This window comes from Ictidomys tridecemlineatus, chromosome 3, assembly GCF_052094955.1.
Source record: "Ictidomys tridecemlineatus isolate mIctTri1 chromosome 3, mIctTri1.hap1, whole genome shotgun sequence".
Classification (NCBI taxonomy): Eukaryota; Metazoa; Chordata; class Mammalia; order Rodentia; family Sciuridae; genus Ictidomys; species Ictidomys tridecemlineatus.
In genome coordinates this window covers 141,258,904-141,277,709 of record NC_135479.1, presented here as the reverse complement: position 1 = coordinate 141,277,709, position 18,806 = coordinate 141,258,904, and the positions used below count along the sequence as shown (strand labels likewise).

The 18,806-nt window shown below is 38.7% G+C and overlaps 2 protein-coding genes across 3 annotated transcripts in view; one reads left to right on the top strand and one right to left on the bottom strand.

Annotated features, from left to right (window-relative positions):
* Fbxo45 (F-box protein 45) overlaps positions 1–5,221 on the bottom strand; it is a 15,505-nt gene extending 10,284 nt beyond the window's left edge. Inside the window, exon 1 of the mRNA XM_021720187.3 lies at positions 4,552–5,221. Coding sequence (XP_021575862.2) covers positions 4,552–4,857 — 306 coding nt within the window. The 5' untranslated portion in view covers positions 4,858–5,221. The remainder of the gene's footprint in view (positions 1–4,551) is intronic.
* On the top strand, positions 5,173–18,806 carry Wdr53 (WD repeat domain 53). Of its 2 annotated transcripts, none has more exons than XM_005340288.5 (3): positions 5,173–5,318; positions 11,429–11,924; positions 18,183–18,806. In XM_005340288.5, exons 1-3 carry the CDS (start codon positions 5,257–5,259, stop codon positions 18,777–18,779), a joined length of 1,155 nt encoding a protein of 384 aa, XP_005340345.3. In that variant the 5' UTR covers positions 5,173–5,256; the 3' UTR covers positions 18,780–18,806. The 2 variants fall into 2 exon arrangements, with proteins under 2 accessions (XP_005340345.3, XP_040126172.1); XM_040270238.2 differs by lacking the exon at positions 5,173–5,318 and adding an exon at positions 5,360–5,624.

Genomic DNA, 18,806 nt, shown 5'->3' with positions numbered 1-18,806 from the left:
CCTGGCTTTTGAAGATCTCCAGATTAGATTCTTATTTCCTTTTCTACTTTCCTTGTATCCTTTCTGCTTGCCTCATCCTACGCATTCTCTAACACCACCTCCATGAAGCTATTCTTAACCAAGGCCATCGAATCTCTTTCTCTTCTGAATTCCTATCCACCATTGTCTATATCATACAACACTTAATTATATAGATTTTACTTTCTAACGTACCTCTAACCACTTGATTCTAGTAAAAGTATCTTGCCCCCCCCAAAAAAAATCTAATCTAAATTTATCAAATTTCTGTAGTAAATACGGGGGACAGAAGAACATGCTAAACAATACCATGAAATCAGCAAAATCCAATCTCATGACAAAGAAGTTGCAGGGATGAGATGTTAAGATGCATGGGGCTGGGATTGTGGCTCAGTGGTAGAGCAGTTGCCTAGCATGCACAGGGGCTCTAGCATGCACAGGAGCCTTGGGTTTGATCCTCAGAACTACATAAAAATAAATGAATGGAATAAAGGTATTGTGCCCAACTACAACTAAAAAAATATATATATATTAAAAAAAGATGCAGAGTCAATCTGTATACTAAAACAGCCTAAAGAGACACAATTAACATGATAGCCTTATATAAATTAAATAAACCATAATAATAAAATTTGAGAATCAGAAATTAGAACACTGCATATTTTATATTAAGAAAATTATTTTCTTTTTAGAAGTGATTAACGGTATCATTATATTGTCTAATAGAAATGGATACTGAAAAAATCCAGATGAAATGGAAAAATACCAAATAAAACAATCCATAGCTTCTGTCTCAGTCTCATAACAACTTGGATTTTACATTATAGTAAATAGCTTTAAGACCTAGTTTAAATCTGAAATTTAGACAATCAGATGACAAGTATTATGGGACTAACTAATGCTATTTGGTGACATGTAAAACATGAATTTTTAAAAAGAAAACTCCTATCTAAAAAGAACAATTTTTTTTTTTAAGAGAGAGAGAGAGAGAATTTTTCAATATTTATTTTTTAGTTTTCGGCAGACACAACATCTTTGTTTGTATGTGGTGCTGAGGATCGAACCCAGGCCACACGCATGCCAGGCGAGTGCGCTACCGCTTGAGCCACATTCCAGCCCCTAAAAAGAACAAAATTTTAAAAAGAAAGAAAACTGCTGGGATTAGATGTGTTAGCAGACCATGTGCCAAGCATGCATGAGGCCTGAGTTTGATTCTCAGCAAACAAACAAGCAAATTTTAAAAAGGAAAAGAAAAAAAAGAAGGAGAAAACCAAATAGACGGACAAACTTTAATACTTTTCAATTGTAGTTATCCCAAATCTGTTTCAATCCTTTCGAGTTATTCAGGCTCCTCAGAAATTCTACTTGACTCTGCTCCTTACCCCACTCACCCAGTTAGCTGCCCATCTACATGGATTTGTTGTTTATGATAGCTCTCCCAGTCATCTACTTCTTTCCTCTATACTGTATTTCTGGTATGTGCACTAACCTCTGCCCTCTTCAGTTCATCTTATGGCCCCCTGTCTTTATTTTTGTGGTACTGGAGATTGAACCCAGGGGCACTCTACCACTAAGTTATACCCCCAGCCCTTTTTATTTTGAGACAGGGTCTAAGTTGCCCAGGCTTATCTTGAACTTGTAATCCTCCTGCCTCAGTCTCCTCAGTATAGGCATGTGACATTGTGCCCAGATGGCCTAGTCTCTTTAAAGCACAGCTTTTATTTTGTCACTCTTCCAGTCAAACTTCTATGGGTTTTCCAACTATAGAACAAAGTTCAAACAATATACTGAAAGCTATATTTCAAAAGGCTCATTTCATGATATATCCAGTCCAGCTTATGTTTATAATCATATTCCTCTTCATTCATTCATTCAATATAACTGAACTGTTTTATATTTTTAACCTAGACATTTACTCTAGCTAGAGCCTTTAACAGCTACCTACCTGTAATTGCTGATTTCTCAAAAACACCATAAATTCTAATCTACCCCAAATGAACTTGTTTGTTGCCAGTCCTCTAAACCTAGCCAAACTTATTATTATGTAAGCCAGATACCTAAGAGTCATCCTTGGCACCTCCCTCTTTCTCATCCGTTTCAAATCTATTGCCAAATTCTGCAGATTTACCTTCCTAAACCTATTAATTTCACTCCATCTCCTTCGCTATCTACTTTCTAATTTTTTTGTCTATCATATCTCTAAGGTCCCTCCACCTACCTCTCCTACATATTAATGCCAGAAATATCTCCCAAAAATGCAAAATAATCATAACATTAATCCCCATATCCCTAAATTCCTCCTGATTACAATTTGAAATGGCTTCCCTATATCTGGCCCCAGTCCACTTCTTCCATCTTATCTCAAACCAGCTTGCTCTCTATGCTCCAGCCACATAGACATATATTTTCTGTCCCTTATACTCATCAGATTCTCTTAAATGGCTCTTCTCTCTCCCCTTGGCCTATTTATCTTTATTCTTCTGATCTCAGTTCATGCATCACTTCCTATGAAGAAAGCATTCCCTGACCTCCGACCTATGTCAAATTCTCCCATAACTGAATCTCAGAACTCCATGTGTCTCTCCTTCATGGTACTTATCAGATGCAATATTCCCCGACTAGACTGTAAACTCCATAAGACAAGGCATTCATAAGAGTTTGCTTTTTTTTTTTTAAGGATTCTGTCTTTATTCCCCCCTCCCCTAATTTTATCATAACTTATTTCCCTCCACATTTTTTATTGGTAAATTAGATTTGTACATAATGGTAGGATTTATTGTTACATTATTTATACATGGACACAATACAGCAATATAATTTAGCCAATATCACTCCCTTGTACTTCTCCTTTCCTCCCCTCCCCACTGCCTGCTCCCTTTCCTCTATTAAACTGATCTCCTTTTGATTTTCATGAGATTCCCCCCTTTCTGAGTTTGTGGGGTATTTTTATTCACCATTACATCTGCAAAATTAAGCACGGTACCTCTGATTTCCTCTTGTTCACCTTCTGTTCAAAATACTTCCTCCTCATAGGATATCCAAATCCATCTCATCTTTAAAATTCGGCTCAATAAAACCTCAACTTCAAACCTCCAATTTTCTACTCAATGACTTCCCTAGTAGACAGTATCTGACTTCTTCTGAACTAATCTTTCATCCTTAAGACATTTAAAAATGGTCCTGTAACATCTAAAAGAACCTATGATTAGTAGTACAAGCCTGGAATACCTAAATGCATGAAGAATACAAACCAAATAGTAACACAGGTTGTCTCCAAGGAGGGGAACTGGTTGGCTTCAAGAAAGGGCCCAAGGGAAGACCTGGCTTTATATCATTGTGCTTTCATTGAAGCTTGACTCACATGAACACATTATCTAATATTTGTAAGATACATATCTATTAGAAGTAAATTATCAAAAAAATCTTAATATAAGCAAAAATAAACTTTAAAAATTAAAAACAAACAAAAAACCACTCATGAAACTCATACATTTATCAGGCAAAGTAGAACAGAATTGCAATCTTCTGCACTCTCTTATTTGCCTATAATTCCAGCTACTCCGGAGGCTGAGACAGGAGAATTACGGTATGAGACCAGCCTCAGCAACTTAACAAGATTCTGTCCCAAAATACAAAAAAATTAAAAGGGCTAGAAAATGTAGGTTGGAAGTGATGCACCCCTGGGTTCAATCTCCAGTATCAGACAGAAAAAATAATAAGAAAGAAAATGAAAAGAAAAAGCTGCTATCCATCTCTGGATCCCTTGTTTATATGTCCTGGAGAAACCTTGGGGCCCTACCTCAACCTGTTACTTGGCATTTTTATTTTCTATTATGAAGGTAACAGGAATATGGACAAGAATCTAGGGGGAAGAAAAGGAAGCAGCAAAAACTGGAACTGGCATGTTAGATGACAAATGGAACAGAAGAGAAACATCAAGGTAGAACTATGAAAAAGTTAGCAAGGAAGAAGTCAATAACAGTAGCACAAGGCAGTATTAGGACAATTATCTGGTGCGGATGGAATGATGTTCTGTGTCTTTAGTTAGCAGTGCACACTTGTAAGCTGGAAATTCAATGAAAGGGGTATAAAGAAAATGTGATTATAAATCAGAGCTTGGAAGAGATTAAATGAATGCAAAGATCTCAGACACTAAGCCCATATTAAAGCAAAATTATCTTATGAAAGTCTATATGGAGACCAAGGAGAAAAATAAGATCAGAGTATTTTAAGGAACAATAGTTGATGGTCCGTCCTCAAGAGGAAAGAGGGTTGAAAAGTAGAACGAGTGATTGATACAAGTGGTGGGAAACCATCCAATCTTTTAAAAGTGGACACGAAAGTCGGGTGGGTTAAGCAGCACAACTTCAATCCAAAAGAAAAGAGGATCTTTATGGAGGGGGAATGTGAGGAAGGAGCGGTGGAAAGGCGGGATGGTGAGACGAGGCGTGTGACTCAGAAGCTTAAAGAAAGCACAGAGAGCAGCGCGGAAGACTGGACTAAGGGCAGTAGTGTGACCCGGGGTTCCCTCACCTTGGCCTTGTAGCTGGGCAGGTTGCAGAGGATGTCCGTGCGCAGAGCCTCTTCTGCCAAGCTGCGGGCGCACAGGCTCCGCCACACCTCGCTGTTCTCATCGCCGTGTAGGCAACGGTACCAGTGCTTGCACACCAGGGCGCAGCTCCGCAGCTCCGACAGCTCCAGGTAGGAGAACACCAACTCCAGCACCCGGCTGGGCAGCCGGCCCCCGAGTCCCGCGGACCCGGAGCCTGCGCCCGCGCCGCCACCGCTACAGCCAGCGCCGCCCGAGGCTGCCCCAGCCCCCGGGCCCGGCGCCGCCATCACCTCACCAGCCGGCCCGAGGGCCGCCGCCTCCGCCGCTTTCCCCCGTCTCTGCGCGGGAGGCCAAGCCTCGCCTTGAGACCGGAGCAGCTCGCTCACCGCCCCTTTCAGGGCCAACCGCCGGCGCCTCCACCACTCCCGCCCCTGCCCGGGGGCGTCCGCTGCGCGCCCCGCCTCACTGAGGGCAGAAGCACCGGCTGCACGGGCGTCCCCTGCCCCTCCCCCGCGGCTCAGTGCGGGCGCCGAAACCGCCCGACTCGCCCAGCCTCCTCGAGGCGCGCCGGTGGCTCCGCCATGCGGGTTGAGGGCACGAAGCAAGGGCGCACGCCCCGCTCGCTAGCTGTTCCTCTCGGCCCCGGATGTGACTGTTCGGCTGAGGCGCCTCGCGTTCTACGCTTAATGGGATTGGACGCGGCTGATGAGGTCATCACTAGGAGCCCAGGAGGAGAAGGGGAACGCAGGTAGGAGGCTGGTGCGGGTGGGTTCTGGGTTGCGCTCCGGTACCTTTTCAAGCTCTTTTTGCTCTAGTGGCTGCGAGTCCGCTCTCTTGGGCCCTTTTGCTTGGGAAGTTTTCCCGTAGCATTTGGTTCCTGTTAAGTCTCCAAATTAACGTATGAAACTTCTCTTTTCCTGCCAGCCAGTTCCTAGCGATGCACATTCGGTTTGAGTTGGATCCTTTTTCTTTACCTTGGGTATCTGGAGCCGTCTTTTCCTCGTCTGATTTGATCCGTTTCTGTACCTTCGGCGGCTGAGGCGGTCCTTTCCTGGTCAGGCCCTCTTGTTCTTAAATATCGATACTTAACCAGAATTTCTGACCCACCGTGCGCTCCAAAAGTACATTTGAATACCCTCTACGTTAGAATACCTGGCTACATTTGAATACCCTCCTGACGCCGCCCCCCGAAAATTTGGATAACTTCAAAGTGCCGTTTGCGAACTAAATAGGTGCCGTATTTTTTGGATAAAATGTGGTATTCCCAGATCCACTGCTTCGTAGATTAAGGCAATGTGTTGGGGGTTGTTTTGTTACTTTATTACTTACTTTATTTTTATGTGGTGCTGAGGACCGAACCCAATGCCTCACATGTGCGAGGCAAGCGCTCTATCACTGAGCTATAACCCCAGCCCTTAAGGCATTAATTTTTAATTAAACAATCCAATAGAGAGAATGACATGGTGACCATATTACAGATGGTTTCGTGGAAGGAAAAGAATTTCAGCATTATTTGGTCATAGTACGTTTTCCTAGAGGACCCCAACCGTTTTCTGACAGCCTTTAAAGAACACATAGGAAAAGAACAATAGTCACAGCGTGAGCCTGGCTCCATACTAGTTCTTTTACATCGTTTTTGTTTTTTGTTGTGCAGTACCAGGGATCGAATTCAAGGCCTTGGTGGCACTTATGCAAGTACTCTACTACTGAGCTACATCCTTAGCCCTCTACTCTGGTTTTTATATAATCCTCAAGACAATTCAAAGCTGGTAATTATTTTTAATAGTAGGGTTCACAGATTCCCTTAGTAGTCACCTTCAGTGTCTTGCAATCTTTATGTAGTAAGAAATCTTGTCTGAAACTTCCTGTGTATAATTTCTTGTTCTCTAATGAAAACAAGAACTACAACCTCCATCCCTTCTGTTATGTAATAACTTGTTTATTTCCGGTTCCTTCTTCCAGATATCTTTTTCACCAAGCTCAGTAACCCTGAGCTTTTGTTTTTACTAATACCAATGTCACAGCCTTTCAATCATTTTGACCACTATCCCATTTCTCCATGTCATGACCAACTTTAGGAAACAAACCTGTAAAGGAACAGTGACTATTGTTTATAGTAATGGTGATGCTAAGGTATTTCCTGAGTTCCAAATAACAATTTTTGTCTGAAAAGACAATTATGTTTATTTTAAATTTGCAAGAATGAGGTAAAGTTGATGCCTCAGAGAAGGGGATAAAGAATCGTGCAGAATCAACAGATGTAAGGCACTGACAAGGTGTGGTGCACTGCAAATGTAGTCCCAGCTACTCTGGAGGCTGAGATAGGAGGAGTACTTGAGCCCAAGAGTTTGAAATCAGCCTAGGCAACGTAACAGAACCCTATCTCTTTTTTCTTTCTTTGGGGGGGTGTGTGTGAGAGAGGGCGGGGGGAGGGAGAGACTGGCAATTGAACCCCCTGAGCTACATTACATCCTAGTCCTTCTTAATTTTTTATTTTCAGACAAGGTGTCAAAAAGTTGTAGAGGCCATCCTTGAACTTGTAGCCCTTTTCCTCAGCCTCCTGAATAACTGGGATTACAGTCCTGAGCCACCACACATGGCAAAACCCTTTCTCTTAAAAAAGGGGGGAGGCATGGACATTTGAAGAAGTGGACTAGTGGAGGTATGGCTGGAGAAAAGTGTTGCTAATCAAGATTATTCATTTATTATACTTTGAACTTTATTTTGTCTGAAAGTACAGTGAGGTAGAGCCTTTGAAGGATCCCATGAGATAATTTTGATGTTTTTCTAGTCCATCATTTAGGTGACTTTCAGTGGCAGACCATCCCCCAAGTGGCCCAGGTAGAATTTCAAGGGAGAAAAAGATTCCTCCTTTTTACAAATCTTTTACCTGCTCATCACCCTTCCCCTTCCCCACCTGTTTATTGCCCTCATTCTGCCCTCTGGCTATTAGAACTGTCACCTGTGGCACTCCACCCTCAAGTTGCTCTCAAGATACCACACCTTGTCCTCACCCACTTCATGATCTCATTAAGTGTTAGAAGGGAGGACTCTATCATCTAAAGTAATTTATAGGAGGATATTAACTGCCATGCTTGATCTTTTAGGCAACTGCATAGGAAAAGAGAAACTTATAGATTTAGTACATGAATGTGGGGATACTGGTACTTAATCTATTTCCACTAAGCTTTCTAGTCCCAGTCAGAAAAATAAGAAACAGTAGCTTGCTAACAACTCATTCCTGAAGGATTGTTTAATTGAACCCAAATTTAACACATTTTTCTTACTATCCTTCTACCATAGAGGTCTGTTTAACACTTGTCGATAGTGGTCTTTGGGTAAGTTCCAAATAACAATTTAAAAAACTAAGTAATCAGTTGGTTTTGGAGGCTCTTGTTGAATCCCTGATCAATATTCCATATGACAAATGCTGATTGACTAAAATTAAAAGCCTCACTTGAATGTATAGATTTTTTTAAGTTTTTCTTAGCTTTTTTTTTCTTTTAGCATTTCCAGTAATACATCTTTTTTTTTTTTCCCCCTGACCAGGCAAGTGACCAGTAAATATTACCCATGTGATTTCAAGATTAGAAATTTAATTCATTTTAGAATTTAAGGTAGAACTGTTCTTAGATATTGTGGGTTTTCATACAAGAGTTACAATTTGTTCCTATGGAAAAATTTATAGAAAACATCATTGTTGGTTATAATAGTGCTTTTAAGCATAATGTCCACTTATTGCCTAACTTCTCACAATTTGGGGTGGAGCTTAAGCAAATGTACTTTTAAAATTGAATTAATTTATTTCAGAAAAGAATTATATTAGGAAGAAAATCTGCTAAACTTTTGTCTGCCAATCAACATTTTTTTATTTGGAGCTACTGTGAATAGAATTGTATTTGAGGAAATAAAAGTACTAGAATCCTGTCTCATTCTTGTCTTACCTAAAACCTGAAATCCGAGTAGGGATGCCAAACCTGTATGCATACACAAAAAATGCATATGATAGAATCAGAGTACAGACTTCCTGAAGCTTTTGGGGGGAGGGGGGAAGACACGGTATTGAAACCAGGGTGCTCTGCCCCTGAATCACATTCTTCAGCCCTTTTTTATTTTTTTATTTTGAAACAGGGTCATTAAGGTACAGGGCAGGCTGACCTCTAATTTGTGATCCTCCTGCCTCAGGCTTCCGAATTGCTGGGATTACATGCATGCATCACCACTCCCAGCCAGACTTCTTGATTTAAATTAAAGTTGATTCACCATCACAAAATTGAGGCCCTAATTTAGTACAGAAGTGATCAACACTCTAAGAATTAATAGTTAAAATTATTGGTGACTTAAATTGCCTTTTCAGTAGTTAATTTAAATTTTATATTTTAAGTTGGGAAAGCATCTTTGCCAGATGAAGTGTCAGTATGACTATGACAGTTCCTGCCTTTATTTAAAATCATAAAGGGGCTGTGGATGTAGCTTAGTGGTAAATGGTGTGCTTAGCATGCACAGGGCCCTGGATTCCATCCTCGGCACACACAAAAAAAATAAGTCATTTGTCCTTTCTCTTGATTTATATGGAGCTTTTGGCAAGAATCTTTGTTATGGCAGAAGATTATTTAACTACCATTTAAGTACTTCTCAGCAAAAATCAAACCACCAGGGCTTCTTTACCTCCCTCTGAGTCATTTCCTCTCTAAGAGTCTCCCTTAGATCTTTGTTTCAGTGTCTGTTTAATTAATTTCCTCTATATACTAATTTAATGCTTTTGCTGAAAAAAAGTTTTATGTTTTGTCTTTCTCCCATTTTATCCTCTTTATGAATATTACTGTATGTGATTTTATGACCTTGATTACTAATATGTCTGAATTTTTTTTTGCAGTCTAATTAGTGATTGTGCATGTGAAAGAGATAAAGGAGTGTGGCTACAAGTAGGAGGAAATAAGCAGTTTTGTATTGAGAATGCAAACTTTAGGCACCAGGTTGTTTTAAATGATTTAAAAAAATTTTTTTTTTTTTAGTTGGGCACAATACCTTTATTTTATTTATTTTTATGTAGTGCTAAGAACCGAACCCAGTGCTTCACACATACTAGGCGAGTGCTCTACCACTGGGCAAACCCCAGCCCTCAAATGATTTTTTTTGAAACATTATTGGAATTTATCTCTGTACCATTGGGCTAAATTCAAGTATCTTATCTGAAAGTAATAAAGCAATTCAGGGAGTTTTTCCTTTGGTAACTTCTCTCTTGGACTGTGAAATGAAAAAGTAAATTTGTCCCGATAGATTTGTTTTCTTTTTTTCATCTGACCATTAAAGTTGTATAAATTGTCCTGATTTCCTTTTTTAGACCTTAGCAGTAGACAGCTGAGACAGGGCAGTATTATGTGTCAATTCCAGTCTGTATGTCTGAGATTTCTAGAGTAGGATAAATCTAAATTTTATATGTTCATACTATTATTGTATAAGTGCAGGTAGATACTAATATAGTTTTAGAATCCGTGAATACATTTAAAAGCTGTACTAAACTATTAATAGCATTTGGTCATTTTTTTCAAAGAACACTAATAAAACTATTGTTAAGTGCAAAACTATTGTTAAGTGGAATTGTTAGAAAAAGCTCTTCATTATTTAACTATTTGGAATCCCTTTATATTGGTTTTCATGTATAAATCCTAAGAGACAGGTGTCCTTGGACAAATTACTTAACATTTCTGAGATTCAGAGTTTTTGTTTATTTGTTTTTGTGGTGCCAAAAATTGAACCCAGGGCCTTGTGCATGGTAGGCAAAAGTTCTACCACTGACCTACACCCCAGCTCAGTGACTCAGTTTTATTATCTGTAAAAAAAACCAAAACTAATCAGAAGAGTATTTTGAGAATAAATTGGTAATAGCCTATTTAATAAGTCTCCAGTGTCTCCCAGTGGCCCACATTTTTAACCAGTTCTCCAGATGATTAATAGTGTAATACATGTTTTAAAATTCTAACATACATTAGAATTACTTGGAAGACTTGTCAAACACATTGCTAGGCCCTATCCCCAGAAGTGCAGATGTATATGCCTAGGGTAAGGTCCAATGATTTCTATTCTAACAAGTTCCGTAAGTGATAATGATGCTGCTAGTCCACAAAGTGCCATAGGAAACACACTTCGAGACCACTGTTGTAATATATTTGTTGCCATTTTGACCAGCCTAATAAAGATGGGAAAAGTAATAATAGGAATTTGTTTTTGAGTACTCATTATATGTGCTCAGGGTAATATTATATGTGTTTTATATATATTAACATTTCATTTTCTCAATGACTATATGAAATAAGTGGGTGTTATTATTATACTCACTTTATAGAGATGGAAAATTAGTCACAGAGAGGTTCAGTAAGTTGCCCAGGCACCCAGCTAATACACACCTGGAGAAACTGGCCACAGATTTCACACTCTAAAACATCCCTTTAGATCAATCCCCAATGCCAAAAAAATGAAAAACATTATCCAGATGAAAAGTATAATGTGATGATTGTGCAGCCCTCTTTTTAAAAAAGTTTTTCTAGTTTAAAATAAGTTATATTTAGTGTTTATTCTTATGTCTCATGACAAAAACTATAGAGGATCAAGTTTACTTGGGTTCCTGATGGTAAGGGAAGCCCACTTAAGCATATGCCTACTAGTATACCTCTGCTTTCAACTATTATGCCCTGCATTCAACTAGGTTTTGATAAACTTGACTTTTAATGTCTTTAAAATTGTCTTTAAGCTGTCTTTTTTAAAATAATTTAAATGAAATGCTGCTTATTATATTTGTATCCTACCATCAAGTTCTCGTATAAAACATGATATTATAGTTTTTTTCCCCTTTCACAGAGTCTTCAGGGCCATTATGGCAGTGAAGTGGACTGGTGGACATTCTTCTCCTATTCTCTGCGTGAATGCAAGTAAAGACGGGCTAGTGGCTTCTGGAGCAGAGGGTGGAGATCTCGTGATTTGGGGTGAAGATGGGACTCTTTTAGGACACATGCAGTTCCAAGGGACTGATGATGTTACCAGTGTCTTATTTTCTCCATCCTGCCCCACCAAGCTCTATGCATCACATGGAGAAACCATTAGCATACTGGATGTCCGATCCCTCAAAGATTCCTTGGACCATTTTCATGTGAATGAAGAAGAAATCAATTGTCTTTCATTGAATGAAACTGAAAACCTGCTGGCTTCTGCTGATGACTCTGGGGCAATCAAAATTCTAGACTTGGAAAATAAGAAAGTTAGCAGATCCCTGAAGAGACATTCCAATATCTGTTCTTCTGTAGCTTTTCGACCTCACAGGCCTCAGAGTCTGGTTTCATGTGGCCTGGATATGCAGGTGATGATTTTGCAAAGAATACTTGAGTAATTTCTAAATGTGATTTGCTAGCAAAATGATGGTTTTGGGTTGGTTGTTTTGTTGTTGTTTGTTTTGTTTTTGTTTTTGTTTTGTTTTAGCACTGCTGTGAACTGAACCCAGGTCTTTGTACATTCTAAGCATATGATCTAGCTACATACTCAGGCCCCAGAATCAAGTTATTGATCATGCTAAATAAGTTGCATTTTCTATTCTGTACTAACATGTCTTCTCCATTTATGAACCTTAAGCTTTATTTCTAAGTTGAATGCTAAACTGACAAAACCTAGTAGATTTGATTCACAAAGTAATCATTAATCCTTTAGTTATCCTTTCTGTATGCTTTAAAACATTTCTAAAACCTCAGGATTCAAATATTTGATTCTAAACAAATAAAGGGAAGTGCAGAAGGTAGAGTTGATCCATACATTCTCTACAAACTCTGTGTTACACTTTAAAGAAAGGAAAGGAAAGTTGAAGGTCCTGACTCTGTTTTTACTTAAAAATTCTGGAGTACATTAAATGAAATAGTGTGCGTTGATGACAATCAGAGCATTGGGTTTTGAAAGCAACATCACAAGTTAGCCCAAATTCAGAGGAAGACTACCATGAAAGTAGATATATCTAGAAAACACATTATACATGGGAGCTGGAGGTGCTTAGTTTTCTTGAGGGTTGAAAATGGAATATGATAATTTTTTTTTATACTTTTATTTATTTATATGTGGTGCTGAGAATCAAACCCAGTGCCTCATACACACCAGGCGAGTGCTCTACCACTGAGCCACAGATTTAGCCTCAGAATATGCTAATTTAAATGACTGAAGTCATAGAGAAACAGATTTTGGATTAATAGAACAGTTTTTGTATAGCTTGAACTTTTCCCTTGTTGGGATGCACTTCTCTTTGAGAAAATACATCTCATCACTGAAGTGAAAATAATCATGACTTCTCTGTTGTACTTAGTGCTTGCTGATTTACATATATTAGTTTTAATTCTAATCTTACCCTCCCAGATCATTGCTTTTCTATAAATAAGGAAACTGAAATTGAAATTAAGAGTCTATACTACTGCCTGACCAGAATTCAAACCTTAGTCTCTCTGGCTCCAAACCCTATTTTTTTTTCTCTGTGACACCTGAGGTATTTAAACAGAATATCATCAGGAATGTGATAGGAGCTGGGTGCATTGGCATACACTGTAATCCCAGCTACTTGAAAGACTCTCAGAGTCGAGGCCAGGCTGGTAACTTAGCAAAATGAAAAATAAAAAGGGCTGTGGATGTAGCTCAGTGGTAGAGTGTTCACCTAACACATGTGAGGCACTGGATTTGATCCTTAGCACTACATTAAATAAATAAATAAAGGTAGTGTGTCCCCCTACGACTAATGTGTGTGTGTGTGTGTGTGTGTGTGTTTTAGAAAAATAAAATTCTGGGGCAAGGGATATGGCTCAAGCAGTAGCGCGCTCACCTGGCATGCATGTGGCCCAGGTTCGATCCTCAGCACCACATACAAAAAAAACAAAGATGTTGTGTCCGCCAAAAACTAAAAAATAAAAATATTAAAATTAAAAAAAAATTCTTAAGGAACACATGACCTCTAGAAAGTCATTATTTAAAAATGGCTTATGTGCCCAACACTATTCTAGGCATCGAAGCTGTATTCTCAAGAACATACAGGGTTTTTTTTAAAGAGAGAGAATTTTTTTTAATATTTATTTTAATTTTCAGTGGACACAACATCTTTATTTTTTTAATGTGGTGCTGAGGATCGAACTTAGCGCCCCGCACATGCCAGGCGAGCGCATTACCACTTGAGCCACATCCCCAGCCCAATATACAATTTTTAATGCTAAGACTCTTTGTTTCTATTAACCAGTAAAGGAATTTTCTTTTCACCTTCCTGGTCCGTGGTCTTTGCCCTTTCCTCCTCCTCCTTGTACATCTCTTAGGAATCCATGAGGCTGATTTGGTGGTGGTTACAATGGCCATCTCTAGCTTCATTAAGCTACCAGCATTTAGTTGGGGGGGGGGGGCGGTAGTTGGAGAGTCTAGTGGTGGGGTCAGTGGATGCCCTGCAGTGCTGGGATTATTCCCAATCAATGAAGAATTGCCCTACCGAAGTGTTCTAGTGACTCTTGAGGATCATTCTATATGAGGCACAGTTACTCTACAACCTCTAAATTCCTTTCCACTCCTAGATCTTTGACAAAACCCTTTATAAACCTACATTCTCTATTCTTGGGGTGATAATCTGCCTGTTTGGTTGTGAAGAAGCACTGCACAGCCAGGTTGATACCTGTTTTGGTTTTTTTTAGGGAGGCCAGTTTTAGTGTGTTTTTGACTAGTCATTCTTTCATCTTTCAGCTATTCCATTTTTCATCACTGGCTCATTCATTATTCACTAGGCATGGTAGTTAAATATGCAGAGGTGACCCGTTCTCTTCAGATAGATGAGGAATGAACATCCAGAATTTTATCATTTTGCCTCCACTTCTAGGTAAGACATTTTAGTGGTAAGGCAGCTGCTAGTTAACAGCCTAGGAAACAAATATTCTGTGAAAGTTGGGTTTAGGTAGTAACCTATTTTGATTTGCCTGGCAAAAATGTTAAAAGTTCACTACAGATTAACTTTTGTAGTGGTCTTTTTTATAGCAATTGTAGCTAAGATCAACTTTTTTTTTTTTTTTTAATTCTGGGGATCAAATTTAATGCTGGCACATTGCTAGACAAGTACTCTCTACCATTGAGCTGCAGCCCCACCACCATGTTTTCAAGCAATTCCTTCCTTCACCAAAGTTGAAACTTTTTCTATAGTTTACTTTAAAAAACCTGGTTGTCCAGTATTATTCTAATAAATATATTTTTTTATTTTTTTTTTTTTTTTTTTTTTTTTTTTTTTTTTTTTTTTTTTAAAGAGAGAATGAGAGAGGAGAGAGAGAGAGAGAATTTTTTTTTTTTTTTTTTTTTTTTTTTTTTTTTTTTTTTTTTTTTTTTTTTAAAGAGAGAGTGAGAGAGAGAGGGGGACAGAGAGAGAGAGAGAATTTTAACATTTATTTATTTTTTCTTAGTTCTTGGCGGACACAACATCTTTGTTGGTATGTGGTGCTGCTGAGGATCGAACCCGGGCCGCACGCATGCTAGGGGAGCGCGCTACCGCTTGAGCCACATCCCCAGCCCCCTAAATATATTTTTTTAAAGAGAGAGTGAGAGAGAATTTTTTAATATTTATTTTTTAGTTTTCGGCGGACACAATCTTTGTTTGTATGTGGTGCTGAGGATCGAACCCAGGCCGCATGCATGCCAGGCGAGCGCGCTACTGCTTGAGCCACATCCCCAGCCCCAGTATTATTCTAAACTTTAAGAATAGCCTGCTTTTGGGGAGCCCAAGAACATAGACATGATAGTAAAAGAACATAAAAGTTATAAAAGTCTTTGTTTTTATTTAGACAGGTTTAAATAATTAGGCAAATTGCATTCAAAGAGGTAGAGACCTGCCAGACACAGTGGCACATGCCTTTAATTCCAGCAATTTGGGAGGCTGAGGGAGGAGGATCTCAAATTTGAGGCAAGCATCAGTAATGTGACACCCAATCTGAAAATAAATTGTAAAAGGATTGGGGATGTAGCTTAGTGGTAGAGCACCCCTGGGTTCAGTCTCCAGTACTACAAAGTAGGGGGAAATTTTTGAGCAGGGCCATTTTGATATGTTTGCATTCACTTCTGACAGTTTGCCAGTTGTCCATTTTCACTCCCTTTGACTTTTTAAAAATTATCTTTATTTTGTTAATTTTTTCATGTGATGCCAAGAATCGAACCCAGTGCCTCACAGGTGTGAGGCAAATGCTGGGCTGCTGGCCCCAGCCCCAGCCCTCCCTCTGACTTTTTACAGACCTATAAGCCTCAAACTTTTATTCTTTTCTTTCACTATCTCTAGCTCTCCTGTTTAGGGTGTTAACTGCTCAAACAGCTGGTTGAGAAATGAGCGTGAAGTGCTTTGGAGTCTTTGGCAGTTAAGACAAATAAAGAAACATAAAAAGTGAGTTGGGGATGTAGCTCAATGGTAGAGTACTTGCCTGGCATGTATAAGGCCCTGCGTTGATCCCCAGCATCAGGGATTGAGGGTCAAAAAACATAAAAGGAATATCTAAGCAGGTACCATCCAAATTATTAGTATTTGGAAATAACTATAAAATTGGTAGACTCTAAAATGATTTAGCACGTTTAGATAATTTATATCAAATACAAAAATGTTCACCTGCTGAAAACACATTTGGTGCAGTTTGTTTTAATGTCTTAGGAGGACAGAAAATACAGTCCTGACATTCTAGGGCTGTATGAGAACTGGGGTACCTGCCAATCCACTTAAACTAGCAGATTTCTGTAATGTCAGTTTCCTTGTGTTCAGGTTTTTTAATAGCATAACTGATGATCTTATCAGTTTAGATCTGTTCATTTGACTATCTAAACAAGGCTGTGTTTATCCTACTGTCCATTAAAAATGTGAGTTATAAAATGTCTGTTCTTGAAAGGATTAAGAATGTTTTCTTTCTTGGGCGCGGTGGCACAGGCCTGTAATCCCAGCAGCTCGGGAGGCTGAGGTAGGAGAATAGAGAGTTCAAAGCTAGCCTCAGCAATTTAGCAAGGCCCTAAGCAACTCAGCAAGACCCTGTCTCTAAATAAAATATTAAAAAGGACTAGGGTGTACAACAAGAGAAGTGAAAAATCTGTACTCCATTTGTGTTCAATGAATCAAAGCATTCTGTTGACATGTGTAACTAATTAGAACAAGTAAATAAATATCCAAAAATTCTCATAAGCATATTAGTGGGGGGAAAAAAGGACTAGGGGTGGGTCTTAGTGATTAGCATAGATTGACATGGGGGGGATGAATCTAAATATTATAGTGTAAAATTAGTTCTCAAAGCTTTTTTGCTTGTTTTATTTAGCATTTTGTTTAAGTCAGTTTAGTAAATCTAAAATCATGGTAGGGAACAATAACAAAAAAGCCAAATATAAAACCAGGATGTCAAATTAATTAGCAGATACATTTGAGATTTCTCCTCTTCCCCAGCTGTTATATTAGGCAGAAGCAAAGATGAATTAAATCCCTGGAAGCAGAAAATCCAGCATTATATATCAATTAGTAGATTAGAAATGCAGTATGTATAGGAAAGACGGTGGAATGTGATGGTCATCATTACCCTAGGATGTGACTCTACTTTGTGTACAACCAGAGATATGAAAAATTGTGCTCTATATGTATAATATTAATTGTAATGCATCCTGTTGTCATATATAACAAAATTAAAATTAAAAAAAATAAAATTAAATATAAATGGTTCAAAAAGAAAAAAAAAGAAATGCAGTAGTGCACACCTATAATCCCAGCTACTCAGGAGGCTGAGGCAGGAGGATCTAAAATTTGAGGCCAGCCTTGGAAAATTAGACCCTGTCTCAAAATAAAATAAAAATGGGCTGTGAGTATATAGGTCATTAATGGAGTGCTTTCCTAGTATGTGTGAGGACATGGGTAGAATCCCCAGTACTGAAAAATTTAAAAAAAAAAAAAAAAAAAAAAAAAGATTTGGAACTAGATATGGGATAGAGAGAGAGACTGGGAAATGTAAGTTCCTAGGGTTGGTAATTTGAGTAATGGGAAAGAAAAGGAAAGCCATTCCACAATAATCTAGATTTAGTTTATTTAGGACTTTTTATAACAAGCATAGATGAAAATTAACAAATGTCATAATCAGCAGGGTTTTTTTTTTTCCCCTTGTTGTTTTATTTTTTAGACAGGGTCTCACTATTTTGTTCAAGCTAGCTTTGAACTTCTGGACTTGCGTGATCCTTCTGCCTCCTTAGGAGCTGGGACTACAGGCAGTGCCACCCTGCTCAGCATAATCTTCAGTTTACTTGAAATGATGAGATAGAAAGATATGGAAACTGGTAGCTGCTTAGCAATTACACTTTAATGAGTTCTATTCATATCATTATTTAGGATCTTGTTTTGTAAATTCTACCAACCCTTCTGCATTCTAGCTTTAAGTCCAGTTTTAGGTGGCATTCTACTGGCATGTTCTGGTAGAGACTGATTTGTTTTTTTAAATATTGCTGGGAATGTATCCAACTGATCATTCTCAGACTACTTTGATGATTTTGTTAGAAGCTGGACAAATACTGTGGTTGAGCAAAATGGCTAGTACATTGTATAACTGTAATTTCATCTTATTTAAAGGTGATGCTATGGAATCTTCAGAAAGCCCGGCCGCTCTGGATTACAAATTTACAGGAGGATGAAACAGAAGAAATGGAAAGCCCACAATCACCTGGTCAACTCTTAAATCCTGCTCTAGCCCACTCTGTCTCTGTGGCATCATGTGGCAATATTTTTAGTTGTGGTGCTGAAGATGGTAAGGTTCGAATCTTTAGGGTGATGGGAGTCAAGTGTGAACAAGAATTGGGATTTAAGGGCCACACCTTGGGGGTGTCCCAGGTCTGTTTTCTGTCGGAATCCTATTTGCTGCTTACTGGAGGGAATGATGGGAAGATAATGTTATGGGATGTGAGTAGAGAAGTTGAGAAAAAACAGAAGAGTCCTGCAAAACATACCCACAGAAAGAAAACTAAACGAGCAACTTACACCAAGCAGGGTGGAAACACCAATGCTTCAGTAACAGACGAGGAAGAACATGGCAAAATCTCACCAAAGCTAAATATTGAACATGGAGAAAAAGTGAACTGGCTCTTAGGTACAAAAATAAAGGGACATCAAAATATATTAGTAGCTGATCAAACTAGTTGTATATCTGTCTATCCCTTAAATGAATTTTAAATCCAATAAAAACTGTGGAAAAACCGA